Below are 13833 nucleotides of genomic sequence, written 5' to 3'. Positions count from 1 at the left end.
AGAGAACATCGTAGGAAACTCACCCTGTATAAATACCCTCTTTGCAGTTGGGCTCATTGTTGTCTAGTTATTCCTGCTAATTTGCTAATATCATCCTCCCATCTCAGGTTTTGTCTTTCTCTAGGTTTGGTCTTCCTCTAAGTGCTTATGAAAGAAACTCAAGTTTCTTTCATAAGCACTCCATGCTAACTTAATTCTCCTATCGATTTCTGGTAGTAGAGATCTCGAGCTGTGTATTAGTTGTCCCAATTACAGGGTGCTACAAATTGGGGGTACGAGCATTGTATCTGCTGCATTGGTATCTCGGAAACCGTAATAGATACGAAGATGGTTAAGTTGCGCCTTGGGATGTTCACCTAGATGCTGTCAAAAAAGTTTTGAAATCTCAAGGATTCCTGAGTTTTTTTGGAAAAAAACGTATTTTTTTGAAAATCAATTTTATTTTTTCCTGTCGTACGTTATTTAGAAAATCAAAAAAACTAATGGCATATTCTCATAGCCACTTTATTAGGGCTCTCGGTAGGGCGATAGTATTTTTAGATTTTCAAATTAGCTGATAATTTGTATTGTTTTGTCGGTCTCCCGAGTACAATGATACAGTACGTCTATCCGTTCTGTAGCTACGGGGTATCCGTGAGAGGGGAAACGATAATCTCTCGATGTTTTTCGTAAAAAATTAGACGACGCGTCCCATCAATAAAAATTCGACAAATTTGCAAGTAGCCAATAAAATGAGTGGGCGGAGCGATTTGCGGTGACGTACTCGTCAAGTCGACGAATAAAATATATTGCTGTTTATTTAAATGTTTTTTGTCCGCATTCCTTTCACAGACACAGATCCAGCAGACGTACTGTATATGCCGCACTTTATACTTTTTGTTCTGTTTTGGCTACTTTAACAACAACAAAACTATTTCGACGGTTGAAAGGAGAAACTGCTAATACGCCACTTTCGTAACTTTACAGAAGACCTGTTTGTCTGTTTTATTTTGAAACTCTGTCGCTTAAGACATTATGTTTCTCGTAATTTATTCAAAATTTAAAATGCTCAATGCGCCAAACCGTAGGATTATTAGGATGAAACCTAAGTAGATCGACGTAGAAAAATTCGCTGATTTCGAAGGTATAACTCAATTTCTATAAAAGTGGCGTATTAGCCATTTCTCCTTTCAACCGGCGATTTAATTTTTATTTAAAATAATTTCAAGTCCGATTAAACGACTTTTTTAAATTATTTAATCTGATTATATTCATCGCCGCAATACTGATCAGCGCTAATTAACATAGAATAACGGAAATCGAGCCATTTGAAAGATTCAAATAAATAATATTGAGGTCAGCAATTTAAATATATTAGGTAATTTTAATTTTTTTTATTGTGAATTTGAAATCTCAGTGTACGATCTAATAATATGCATCATATTTATCGTAGTTATTATAAATAAATCAACATCTACTAACTAGTTTCTGATGCTCTACATGTTTGAAAGGGTTACCACCCTCCTTACTGTACAAATTTATTTTTTATTAAATTTTATTTATAGCTCTTTGAACAGATCTTCTTCTTATACTTCCGAATGCATCTAATACCGAGATGCCAATGTTTGTACCTCGAACTTGTAGCACCCTGCATAGTAATATTTATTATTAATCATTAATATACCTGTGTGGGTTTTGTAAAAAATGGTAAATGATTACTTTATATTTTTTGTTTTATTATTTATAAAATATAATTATACACTAAGGGCCATTTCGCACCAACACGGTCCAATCCAGTCACGGTCAGTCACGTCGCGGACGTTGCTGAATCCAATCTAGGACAGTCATGAGAAAAACAAATGCGGGAACGAAAGTTGTTTTCAAACAAAACACGTCGTGTACAGTCCAGTCGCGTCCAGACAAATCAAGACTGATAGTGATTCGTTCGGTCGAATTTTTATGCCAGTCATTTGCGATATTTGTACACAAATGGATGTGGAAAGTTTAATTGTTTGGGTTAGGTTAGGATAGAGGTGTACTCGTATAAGATCTGTTGCTTACCTGAGAAATATTGCTAATCTTTATTCTGGTGAAATGGCAGCTCTGTAATTTGTATTTTGTTTTCGAATTCTTTCACCTAATATATTGCTTAGTAAGAAAAATAGATCTGGTCCCATTCGAAAAAAATTGTAAAATTTCTTGGCATCATCTAAATGACTAAAACATCCGAAAACAAGTTTTCTGTTACGAATGGGATGTATCCAAAATAAATTTCTCCTTCCCCTTTTTCTTCTTTCTAATCGACGAAAAATTATTACTCTAAGAATCTCGTCCATTTTCAAAGCGTTCGGTTGTTAAACTGCTTATTTTTGCTGAAAACACGTTAAAAAAAATGTCATCAACAATAGTTGGACGCGTTTGGTGTGAAAGCAGTGGACTGTAGTGATTTGACTGGGCTAGACTGAATCTGACGGGACTAGACTGGACTGTGTTGGTGCGAAATAGCCCTAAAATTGAACGATGAAACAAGTTGACGGTCTTCCTACTTTTGTTGAAAGAAACGTTCAACGAACCGTTGATTCATCCAGATTGAACGGCAAGTGAAAAATGTAAACAGCTGCCGACGCCGACGCCGACCCGTGCCGCCAACATCGGTATAGAAAACAGTGGGAGAGGTGGCAGCCTACGGAAGATGAAACAGTGAACTGCTGCGAACTGGATGAAAATATGTAAACAAGGATGTTCAATTTGGATGAATTCAATCTGAGTGATTCATTTTGGTTGTATATCCAAAGTGACACAGTGTAAACTCTGCTTTACCGTCGAATCTCTGCTGTAGATTTTTGATTTTTCAGAAACAGTGGCATTGTGCGAGATGTGAAACAACTGGATGAAAATATGTAAACAAGGATGATTACACTGATGTAGATGTAGATATCAAATGTGATATAGTGTAAACCCTACTTTAGCTTTAAGTTGATTCAGAGATTCAACTGCTTCAAACATCAGTACAAAACTAGACAATGCAAAGTTTAAAATTAGTCAAATTAGACTGTGTCTTACCAACTGGACTTAGATCTTTGTTAGTAGGTAGGTTGGACTTATCAGGCTTTTCTTTCAGCTTGTAAATTATCCAGTAAATATTGTTCTTCGTATCTTCATCATGTCCGGCTATTCTGTAAATGTAGTGGCCTATGTTAGGGTAGTCTTTCGCTCGAAAATCGTAAGCAGGGTCGTAGTTTATAGCTAGCTGAAAAAATAATATAGAGGGTGTTAGAAAATAGTGTATTTTTTTTTAGTAGGTTGGTTGTAAGTCGGCTGGCTGTCTAGTGAATAGGCTGTGGTAATAGTATACTTTCAAAAAATGGGCAAAATATGATTGCCTAAAGACACTTTTAGTTTGTTTATTTGACTTACCTGCATTACATTATAAAATGATGAATTTTGAGGAGCTGTAACATTTACAGATTTTTCTCCTAATATTTCTGTACCAATCCATAATGTGTATGAAACAGTTACAGTTACATCAGAATCATTACCTGCAAAAATATTTAAATTATAATCTAGTTTACCTAACCATTTTTTAAATTAAATAAAATAAAAATATGATATTTTAAAATATTAATTTACTTACCTTCCATATCACTGAAATCTTCTGTTGCAGCTGAAACTGCTAAAAATAGTATTAAAATAATAAAATAAGTTAAATTTGTGTTCATGTTTAAAGCAAAATGAAGGTAGGCTATGTTATGTAGGCTACTGCCAATATGCCAATATGTGATCATAAACAAACTTACCTTACAAATATATAGTCTATTTTATGAGTTATTTTATTTATTTTTAGATAAAATATCAGGTTTAGATACTGAAAGCTGAAGTGGTTTAATAATAATTCCAAAGTTGAATGGAAATATATTTATGTTCTAAATTTAATAAACAGTTCCTAAAATAATATTATTATGTATTATTGTTTTTTAATTATTTATATAGAAAGATAAATATCTTTTACTGTAAAAATTGCTGGTAGAATTTTTAGAAATTAATTTATTATTTATTTGAATAAAATAGTTCTTAAAATAATGTACAATAATATTTATAACACTTTTTTTCATTCAGACACATCTCAGTCAGGTTTACGAAAATAATTACAGTAAAAATAAAAATGGTTTTAAGCTATACTCTGTTTTTTTCTCAGGTAAGATTTCGACAGACGATGACAGAAGAAAAGCAGATGACGTCCCATACCAATCTATTTATTTTACTACAAAAAGTTATCAAGTGTGCTATATTTTTGGAAAGGTAATTTTAAATTCTTTTCAGTTAGTTAAAAATATAGAGGGTGTCCCAAATAAAAAATCAATTTCTCTGTTGATAACTCTTAAATTATTAATTTAAAAAAAATTCTACTTAAACCATTAAATTCTATGTAAAAAGGTGCTTTGGAAATGTTTTCATAGAAATACAAAATTTTCCATAGCAAAAAAGTTACAGCGATTTGTTAAAAATGCACATTTTTGAAAAACACCCCGTAACTCCGAAACGGTAACAGATATTGATATGCGGTTTTCATCATCATGTTTTTGATGAAAATTGAGCTCCAGGCACCGATATTAGTTCTCGTCCATCTCCTATAGAAAAGGGTGTTTCCATTTAAAAGCGTCGAATTTGACCCACCCTGTACATAAGTTATATTGATAAATATAATCGTAAATGCGGGTTTCAAAGTTTCATAAAGCTTGAAAGTAAGAAATAGTTCTTTTTTATATTTTTTTCGTATGTGGTGTCTTGTTCGTGTTTGTTTTGTATTATAACACATACCGTTTTTTATTAAATAAAATAACTCGATTACATTTTTTCAGTTGTATACAGTTTTTTTCACAGTATTTTGAAGTAATCACTTGTCAGTCAAATTTTAAATATATTAATTTCCTGCTATACGTTCCAGTTGTACCAACTTATTTATTTGTAAAATAAAATAAACTACTTTGAAAAAAAAATGACAGACATTTCTATCACTGTCAAGGATCTTCTCGTTGGACAGACTATACATGGTCTCACTACACTCTCCTCGTTAGGTAACTGTAAGAGCCCCCACAGAGGCTCAGTTCTTTAACACATACTGACAGCGTAAGTCAGTTTGCGCAGTCTAACCTGTAATTACCAAACTACCGCTTGACGTAGACATGCGCAATTTTATAGCGCAGCTATTTCTACAGTGAACTGAGTACGCACCCACTAATAGTTTGTGCAATAAAGAAATGTTTTTAATCCTGTCTAGTGGAGTGCTTAGGCCTTTATGGGATACAAACCTCGGAATTCATTTACTGTGAACGAATTTTTATAAAACTTTAAGTTTACCCATTTAAATTCGTTGCTTTCACTTTAGTATTTAAATATATTTAAATAGTATTTAATAGTATTTAAATAAACACACATATACAAATGCATACATACAATATGGCTTCGTATTCCGGAAAAGCTCTGTATCAGGATTCCTATTTGAGATTTTCACTCCTAACCTTTTACAAAATATGTGTTTAATGGTAGTTCACATTTCAAAAATATTTTTATAGATATACAGCTAGGATTGGTCAAATATATATCTATAAAGGTTTAGTTCCGTGAATTTGCTATAAAATTTCGGTTCCAAAAATACTTTAATGCCATAGAGTATACTAAGTGGTTTTTGAATTATGACCACGTCCATGAGGACGTCAATCTAGACGTCCAGGAACCTTCGTATGAGAACTTCTAATCGAGACGAACGACTTAAGTAAGTTTATCGCTCAGAAACCGCCGTTTTCAAATTGATAACGAATTGTACTTAAAGAACGCACATATTAACTAACGGACTATAAGAAGAAGATTAAATGAAGCAAATGTTATGTCAATAAGGCCTGCTTCGGGACCAGAACTTACTAGATGTGTTGACTAGGCCCATAAGCAAAGGCATGGTCTTAATACATGGAAAGCTGTTAAGCGAATATTTCCAACAAAAATAAAGCTAATGAGATTAACCAAAAAACAAACCACCGAGAAAGGATGTATCTAGATGATAAAATGATTTTTAAATTTCTTGCTGTTTTAACATTTGTTTTCCCTCGTATAATTAACAGATGGGGAGTTTAATTTTTAATTTAGAAAAAGATACTAAAAAGTCAAATAATTTGTCTACACATTGCTTAAAAAATCATCAAAATCGGCCCATTAAAACAAATTATATTAACCTTATTATATTAACCTAAAATACATACATCAAAGTTTTAAGGTGTCCATTTTTCTTGCCGGTGAATGTATTTGAAAAACTATACATTTTAGTCATATACTTTTCAAATGAAACGAACCTTTATTTTTTTTTACTAGAATCCAAAAATCAATTAATATATAGGGCGTTCCATTACAAAAAACATAACTTTGATGTGTAACTTTTTTTGGGGACACCCTGTAGAACTCTACATAATTTTAGAAAATGCTTTAAATTGACTTACATAAACTCACAAAATTTCACTTCAATACAGACTTTTGTTCTCCTTGCAAAAACCGCGTCGTATATGACGCGCCACCCTGTATAATTCGCTTTCAATCAAAATTTGAATGATTAGAATATAAGCAGAATAGATATAACTTATCAATTAGATTTATTTATTTCAATAAATTTACTTAGAAAAAGAATTAAAAAAATCAAAAATTAAGAAGGAAATAATTAAGAATTTACTAAAATAAAAAATTAAAAGCAACGAAAAAAAATGGGTAAACATTTAAGTATTTTATCTATAAAACACAATACAGAAGGTTTCACATTAATACATTGACAGTAATTGAATTCCGAGGTAAAAGTCTCTGGGCACTCAACTAGTCATCGTATTCCTAAATTTTTATTTTCTATAAACAAAGAATTATTACTATAAACAAAAAAAAACTGTTTACTGAAGTTCGATATTTTCTTTCAAGTTTTTAATAGACTTGTCTCAGAAACTTTGGACAAAAATGAACTGAACGAACAAAAACAAGTTGAGACTTTGAAGTTTGCGCAGGCCAAATCCAAGCCTACAGATAATATAAAAATTCCTCTCAGGCTAAGCCAACAGCTTGTATAGTCGACCAGAAGTTCCCACATACGTGTCGATATGTCTGAAGGAATGAGGTTGGCACATAAATGTCTGTGCGATAAATTTGAACGTCTGTGGCGACCTTTATTATGTAGTATTTGGTAGTAGTTTGGTTTTATTAGACCTGGTTGTACTAACTAAAGCGTTCTGTAGTAGTTATGTTGAGACATTTTTTATAAAATAGTTTTTATTGTTATGTTTACTTTTGAAAGTTTAAATAAAACTCAGACAACATAACTTAAAATTTTATTTAAATTACAATTGCTTTTACACAATTACCAGATTAGAAGCCGAGTATACGAATAGACTTATCTTACAAAAAATAATTCCTAGCTTTATAACAAATATGCCTTTGTTTTAACGATCGATTTCTTAATCTAATATCTACTTTTGGAGGTGTTACACCAAAAAGGATGAGGAAAAGGCATAGTATTGTCAAAATAATTTTTCAAAATATATTTTAGTAAACCCAAAATTCTCTTTACCAAATACTTTAAGCCTAGCTATGAAAAAGAATTTTAGGTCTCTTACACAATTATTATTGTTGCTTATTAGTAATTATAAACTTCAAAAATTATCTAACAAAGATATAAAATTCTAAAACAAAAATACATATCGTGTAAAAAAAATTAATATAAAAATAAATAAACAAATAAAAAATATAGAAGTAGTATCACAGTAGCTAGAGAAGAGAAGAATCTATATTATTAAGTAGAAAATCTCTTTGCTGTCTATAATTATTGAAGTTTATTATAAGTTATCCGATCAAATTTATGTATATTTATAAATGTATTATTTTTTCTAACTCAATATATGTAGGTATAGATAGTTAGATAAATGTGGCACATTCAGAAATTTTATTTAGAATATATTCGATAAAATACCGCAAGTATTCTTTAAAATATACTATATAGGTAGCTTTTTTATATGGTGTTTGTTACAAACAGCTACGACAGTTATAAAAATTACAGGGTCTTTATTTTATTTTTTGTTCGCATTATTTTTATACGAAAGCGTAGAGCCATCGCAACATTGAAAAATATTTTTAGCAAAATTTACACTTTTTCTGTAAATTTACAAATTTTCTGTAAATTTACAGATTTTCTGTAAATTTACACTTTTTCTGTAAATTTACACTTTTTCTGTAAATTTACACTTTTTCTGTAAATTTGCACTTTTTCTGTAAATTTACATTTTTTCTGTAAATTTACACTTTTTCTGTCAATTTCTGCGTTAGTGGCAACAGTGGTGCATTATTCTACGAGTAGTTCCCATCGAATTCCGTTCTACGCCAGTTTATTCAAAAAAAGACTTCACTAGTAAAGAAAGAATTAGGGAACCACCACTGCGGCAATTAATTGAAGAATTGAAGACATGCGGACTATATGAAAAGATTAAGCAATATCCTAATACTCGGATATTGCTTAATCTTTTCATATAGTCTTTTCATATATACATTTGAATATACATTCAAATATATATTTTGTTCTGAAGCCACACTCTCTTCAAAAATACTTGAAGAATTATTCCTCATCGTCTATACTGAACCTGGATCTAACACCCATCTACAGAAAAAGTGTAAATTTACAGAAAATCTGTAAATTTACAGAAAATATGTTAATTTACAGAAAAAGTGTAAATTTACAGAAAAAGTGCAAATTTTGCTAAAATTATATTTCATTGTTGCGATGGCAGCTCTACGCTTTCGTATTTTTAAAATAAAGCATGTGAAGTAAATTTTTGCATTCACCCTTTATTTAAGCTATATCCTAACACTAATGTCAGTTTTTATTTTTATATATAAGCCTTAAATAGCCTAAATTGTATAGTAAATTGTTATTAATACTGCTAAGCAGATAAATAATAATACATCAATGGTCTTAATTTAACAATATAAAATAACATAAAATATACAATTTTAAGTTTGATTTAAATAAAAATGTCTGGAATGTATATTGTATATAGCTCACTCTTAGATTCAAAAATACGAGTTTAGATTTTTATGTTTCTATTCTACTAATATAATAAATAAACATCACCCATTCCAATATTATTATCTTGTTTCACTACTTATAGTTGGTTTATTTCAAGCCAGCTGTTTTGTTTTCGCTTTTTTTTGTATTCTACAACAGAGGAAACTTAGAGTTTCTTGTACCAGAAGAGGTAGTGGTCTCCCTCTTCAATGAGTAAATCGTCAACACCTAAAAATAAAAAAAAACATTAAGTGTTTAAAAATTGTTTAGCTATTCTTATGTTAAAAACAAATTGATATCCTTTATAAATAATCTAGCGTATTGCTGATACCTTCTAAAGTGGTATCCTCCAACGCAACGGTCTAAGACACTCGAGAAATTGTGACGTTTTTTTTAGTATTGAAAATACTTATAGCCGCATTTATATGGGACCCGTCTTTGAAAAAACGACATGCTAGATGCGAGTTCGAGTTCAATAACCTGCCTAATTAACTTGTCAACACGTAAGTTGATAGTTTAGCCGTAATAAATGCCGTAATAGAGCAAGGACGTTCGAGGGCCGATGCCGAAATGAGGTCCTATCAGTGTGTGTGTGTGTGGGCCAACAATTTTATGGATATGTCTGGGCCTTAGTTTGGCTATTTTAATCTAACTCTTTCCGTATGAGAAGCAAGGGGCATATTATACGTGAAAGAGCGGAATCACATAAATAATAAATTTAGACTAATGCAATATTTTTTCTTGGCGCGTAGGATAGGTAAATGCATTAAAGGGAATAATTAATTAAATCATTAAGTTCCAAAACATAATAACTCGGATCTCATTGGATCTGCTGATACATTTTGCTAAAATTTAGGCTATTAGGACCTATATTTTTTATGATTATTATTTTTTTAATTAACAATTTAGGACAAAGAAAAAGCTTGCATGGTTTCCACCGCCAACAGGCGTAAAAACAAACGAATCCAAGGCTTTGCCAAATATTTATTGGGAGAAGTTTTAATCGTTTGAATATTGTTGTAAAATTATCATTTAATTAGTGCTAACTTATCAAAGTTACAACACGGCGAAATTTCAACAAAATCGGCCAACGGATCTTTGAGATATTAATAAAAAAGGTCTATTAGAAAACACCTTGACACCCTGTATCTAAAATTATACATCTCCGGACACATGTTTATATGAACTTTTTACCTTAAAAATACTCAAAGAATCACCTCCTGAAATTTGGCTAGATAGGTACTTAATTAACACCCTGTATTTAAAAATGGCTAGCTAGTGATTTAGTAAGCTAGGTATGTTTATTTTAATGGAAAAAAATGCATTTGATAAAAAATAAACAAACCCATAATATAAATACTATACACTAATTAATTAATTTTAAGTAATAAAATTATATAAGGATTCTTGCCACTTAACTGCTGATATAGAAATTTAATTCTAATTTTCTATTTTATTAATTTTAAATGTATCTAATATTATATAGGAACTTTAATAATTGAAAAATGGACAGGAGCACTTAAAATCACTTCATAGAATATACCAAATATGCAAAAATTCCAATAAAAAAAACACAAATGGCACATTAAAATCTGCATTATCTTAAATCAAACTATACTTAAACGGCTAATATAATATAAAGTGACAAGACTAAATAAAAGTGACAAGACGCCGACATCGATAACGCGATGAGCAGTTTTTAATAATAATATTCCGACTTCCGAGTTATTATTACATACTTGGTTTTACAATTTATTGTAATACAGTAGCATTCCTTCAAATAAATTTTTATATTATTGGTATTGCATTAATAAAAATATAGATCTAATCTAAACTGACCACCTTTTTTGCATATTTCAGGCTATATATACGTGGGTAGGAGCCCGTCATAGTGTCGTGACCATTCACGAATCCGCACACGTTTCTCTCCATCATTATAATTTTCCTTACTAAATTCTTCACTTTTACAAAAAGACATCACGATAAAAATCAAATATCAAAATTATTTAACGTTGCGAACGGTTCACATGTTTACTATACATATGTGGAATATATTTGTGAATGGCAATTAACGATACGTTTACGTTAGACTGCCGGAGTGCTGACGTCACGAATGTCAAATTGCTTTCCAAACAAGGTTTAGTTCTTTTATATTTCTATTGAGCTCTTCCAAATGACGTCACAAGTTAACATAAAATGTAAAAAAACAGGTGATTGACGACAACCGCCGACTTGTGTCTGGTATTTTCAATACGTCTGTGATGGTTGCGCATGTTGCAAAATCTGTGAATTTTTTAAACTGTCTCCTCAATGAACACCTCAGTAGATTGAAGCTAAGAAACAATGGCGAATGCAGATTCTGTAGGGAAAATGGGGAAACAGCAGAACACCTCATCACTGAGTGCGTGAAGACTACAACCATTCGTGCAATGTAAAACCATAGAATGTGGAAAAAATAGTTATTTTTATACTGGAAATTACTTACCAACTGGTGCTACAAGCTGATTTGCCGGTGGCGCTGTTGGATCTGGCAGTTCAGGTAATCTGTAGAGTAACCAGTAATTGTATCCCATTGGTTCTTCCTTGTATCCAGCCAAGGTGTGAACGTAGTGCCCATTTGGCCATTCTGAGGCTTCAAATGTAAAGTGTGGATCCAGATCCATAGCCATCTGTGATATAGAACATTTACTAAACTATCAATTTTTTGTTTATTTGGCTAAGTATACCGGGTATTGCATCGTCGGACGGGACATAGGAAATCCCATGTAAATTGTAATGGGGTCAATTATTGGCTTCCGTAATTATTTTAGAGAATAATTCTATTTAGGTTTATTGAAGAGCACTAAAACCCACATTCAAAAGAATAACTTTAGATAATTTTGATTAGCTCGTTTACGAGTTATCGCCGGTTTCTTTTTAAATATTTCTCCTTTCTTATGGCCCTGTATTTACTTATGAGCACAAGTCAAGGTAAAAGATAACTGTCAAGTGAAGTTGTCATTTCAGAAATTTACCTATTTAGTGCTTTATTATTATTGAAAACTCATTCCTACATCGGAAATCTTAAAGATGTCTTTATAAATACAAATTAATATGAATTAAAGTAAAATAAAGTAATCAATTACAAGGTTAATTATAGTATTATTACAATATTCAATAACTTATTAATTTAGGTACTATTAAATTGTTAGAACTTTAGGATTTAAGAAGATGTTCAAATATTCCTCCATCGACTGCTAGACAATAACCCAGGCGATCATAAAATTCTCTTGTTACATTCGCTAGTTGGTAAACTGAAATTCTATTGCATTCGGCAGAAATAGCATTTTTTAACTCGTCTAGATTTGGGTATTTTTTATCCTTGTATATTCTGTTTCTTAAATGGCCCCAGAGAAAGAAATCATTTGGCGAAATATCAGGAGACCTTGCTGGCCAATTTACTGTATGATTTAGGCCAATAACGTTTCCGTTAAAACTATTGTCTAAATATTCCCGAACAGCCAGGGTACTATGTGCCGGGCAGCCATCCATTTGGTACCAAACTTCCTGATTTTTCCTAGCGGCATCATGTAAAGCAGGTAAAATATGATTTTCGAGTGGTTCCAAATAATATTCTGCATTTAAATTTCGGATACAGAGCAGCAAACATGTCCGACACCTTTTGATAACTATTTCCTTGATAATACCATTTAATCATCAATACTTTTTCTTCGGTAGTGTAATTTATGGCTAATATTTTTTAAATAGATAAATTTCTAAAATGACAACTTCATTTGACAGTTATCTTTTACCTTGACTGGTGCTCATAAGTAAATACAGGGCCATAAGAAAGGAGAAATATTTAAAAAGAAATCGGTAACGATAACTCGTAAACGGGCTAATCAAAAATATCTATTAAGTTATTCTTTTGAATGTGGGTTTTAGTGCTTTTCAATAGACCTAAATAGAATTATTCTCTAAAATAATTAGGGAAGCATTGGCTAGAGGAGGCATTGAATAGAGGATTCAATTATTGAATTGACCCCATTAAAATTTACATGGGATTTCCTATATCCCGCTCGACGTTGCAACACCCGTATAATAATAAAACAAAATATCTCCTTGGACTGACATTATCTTTAATTTTAAAATTATACATGTTTCGGTGAGAGATATCACTGACAATTATCAGATGTGAGCTAAATCTTAAAATTACTGATCATATGGTCAGTTGTTTTAGAATTTAAATTAGATCAGACCATTCACTCATGACGGACTTCGATGCAGTCAAGTAGAAGGTTGTCCGCTGAAGACGCCGACATCATAGCGTTTTATAAGCTAAAAATATAATATATTTGATTTCATTGTTTCACCTCTTTGTGTTTTTATGTTCATTAAGTCTTACATTTTGTCGTGACACTCATCAGAGTAACTATTATAAAACTGTGTAAAATTGTGAAATTAAAGTCAATGTCAGTCCATGAATATATTTCGGTTAATAATAATTATGAATTATTCATCATTCCCTACAGTTTTCGAACATAACATGCCCATTAACTAAACATAAATTAAATATTATACAAGGTAAGTCTAAATAGGTGCAAATATTTTAGGTGTAGTATATTTCGATCCCAGAAACACGATTATGAGGTTTTTTTCGCGAAAGAAAAATTTTGGAATTTTTTTTTAGTTTTTGGTTAAAAAACATAATTTCTTGATAATATTGCAACATAGGTAGTACATTAAATTTACAAGAAAGAAAACCCAGAAAGGATCCAGTGGTTTAATTTAAG

General features: G+C 31.2%; 2 protein-coding genes across 7 annotated transcripts in view; both read right to left on the bottom strand.

Moving 5' to 3' along the window:
• Positions 1–1562: 1562 nt before the first annotated feature.
• On the bottom strand, positions 1563–3766 carry LOC115881637 (uncharacterized protein CG3556-like). 2 transcript variants are annotated; one of them, XM_030899201.1, is made up of 4 exons: positions 3614–3766; positions 3397–3518; positions 3043–3229; positions 1563–1627 (listed from the first exon to the last, which is right to left on the bottom strand). In XM_030899201.1, exons 1-4 carry the CDS (start codon positions 3762–3764, stop codon positions 1584–1586), a joined length of 504 nt encoding a protein of 167 aa, XP_030755061.1. In that variant the 5' UTR covers positions 3765–3766; the 3' UTR covers positions 1563–1583. The 2 variants fall into 2 exon arrangements, with proteins under 2 accessions (XP_030755061.1, XP_030755060.1); XM_030899200.1 differs by lacking the exon at positions 1563–1627 and adding an exon at positions 1994–2662.
• Positions 3767–7321: 3555 nt separating this feature from the next.
• Positions 7322–13833, bottom strand: part of LOC115881611 (uncharacterized protein CG3556) — a 53329-nt gene continuing 46817 nt past the window's right edge. For all 5 annotated transcript variants that reach the window (XM_030899163.1, XM_030899164.1, XM_030899160.1 and 2 more), the window contains exons 10-11: positions 11547–11730; positions 7322–9289 (exon numbers count right to left, since the gene is read on the bottom strand). In XM_030899163.1, coding sequence (XP_030755023.1) covers positions 9228–9289; positions 11547–11730 — 246 coding nt within the window. In that variant the 3' untranslated portion in view covers positions 7322–9227. The remainder of the gene's footprint in view (positions 9290–11546; positions 11731–13833) is intronic.

The sequence above is a fragment of the Sitophilus oryzae genome, unplaced genomic scaffold (genome assembly GCF_002938485.1).
Source record: "Sitophilus oryzae breed Bouriz unplaced genomic scaffold, Soryzae_2.0 scaffold_172_pilon_pilon, whole genome shotgun sequence".
Lineage (NCBI taxonomy): Eukaryota > Metazoa > Arthropoda > Insecta > Coleoptera > Curculionidae > Sitophilus > Sitophilus oryzae.
This window is presented reverse-complemented; position numbering and strand designations above follow the sequence as displayed.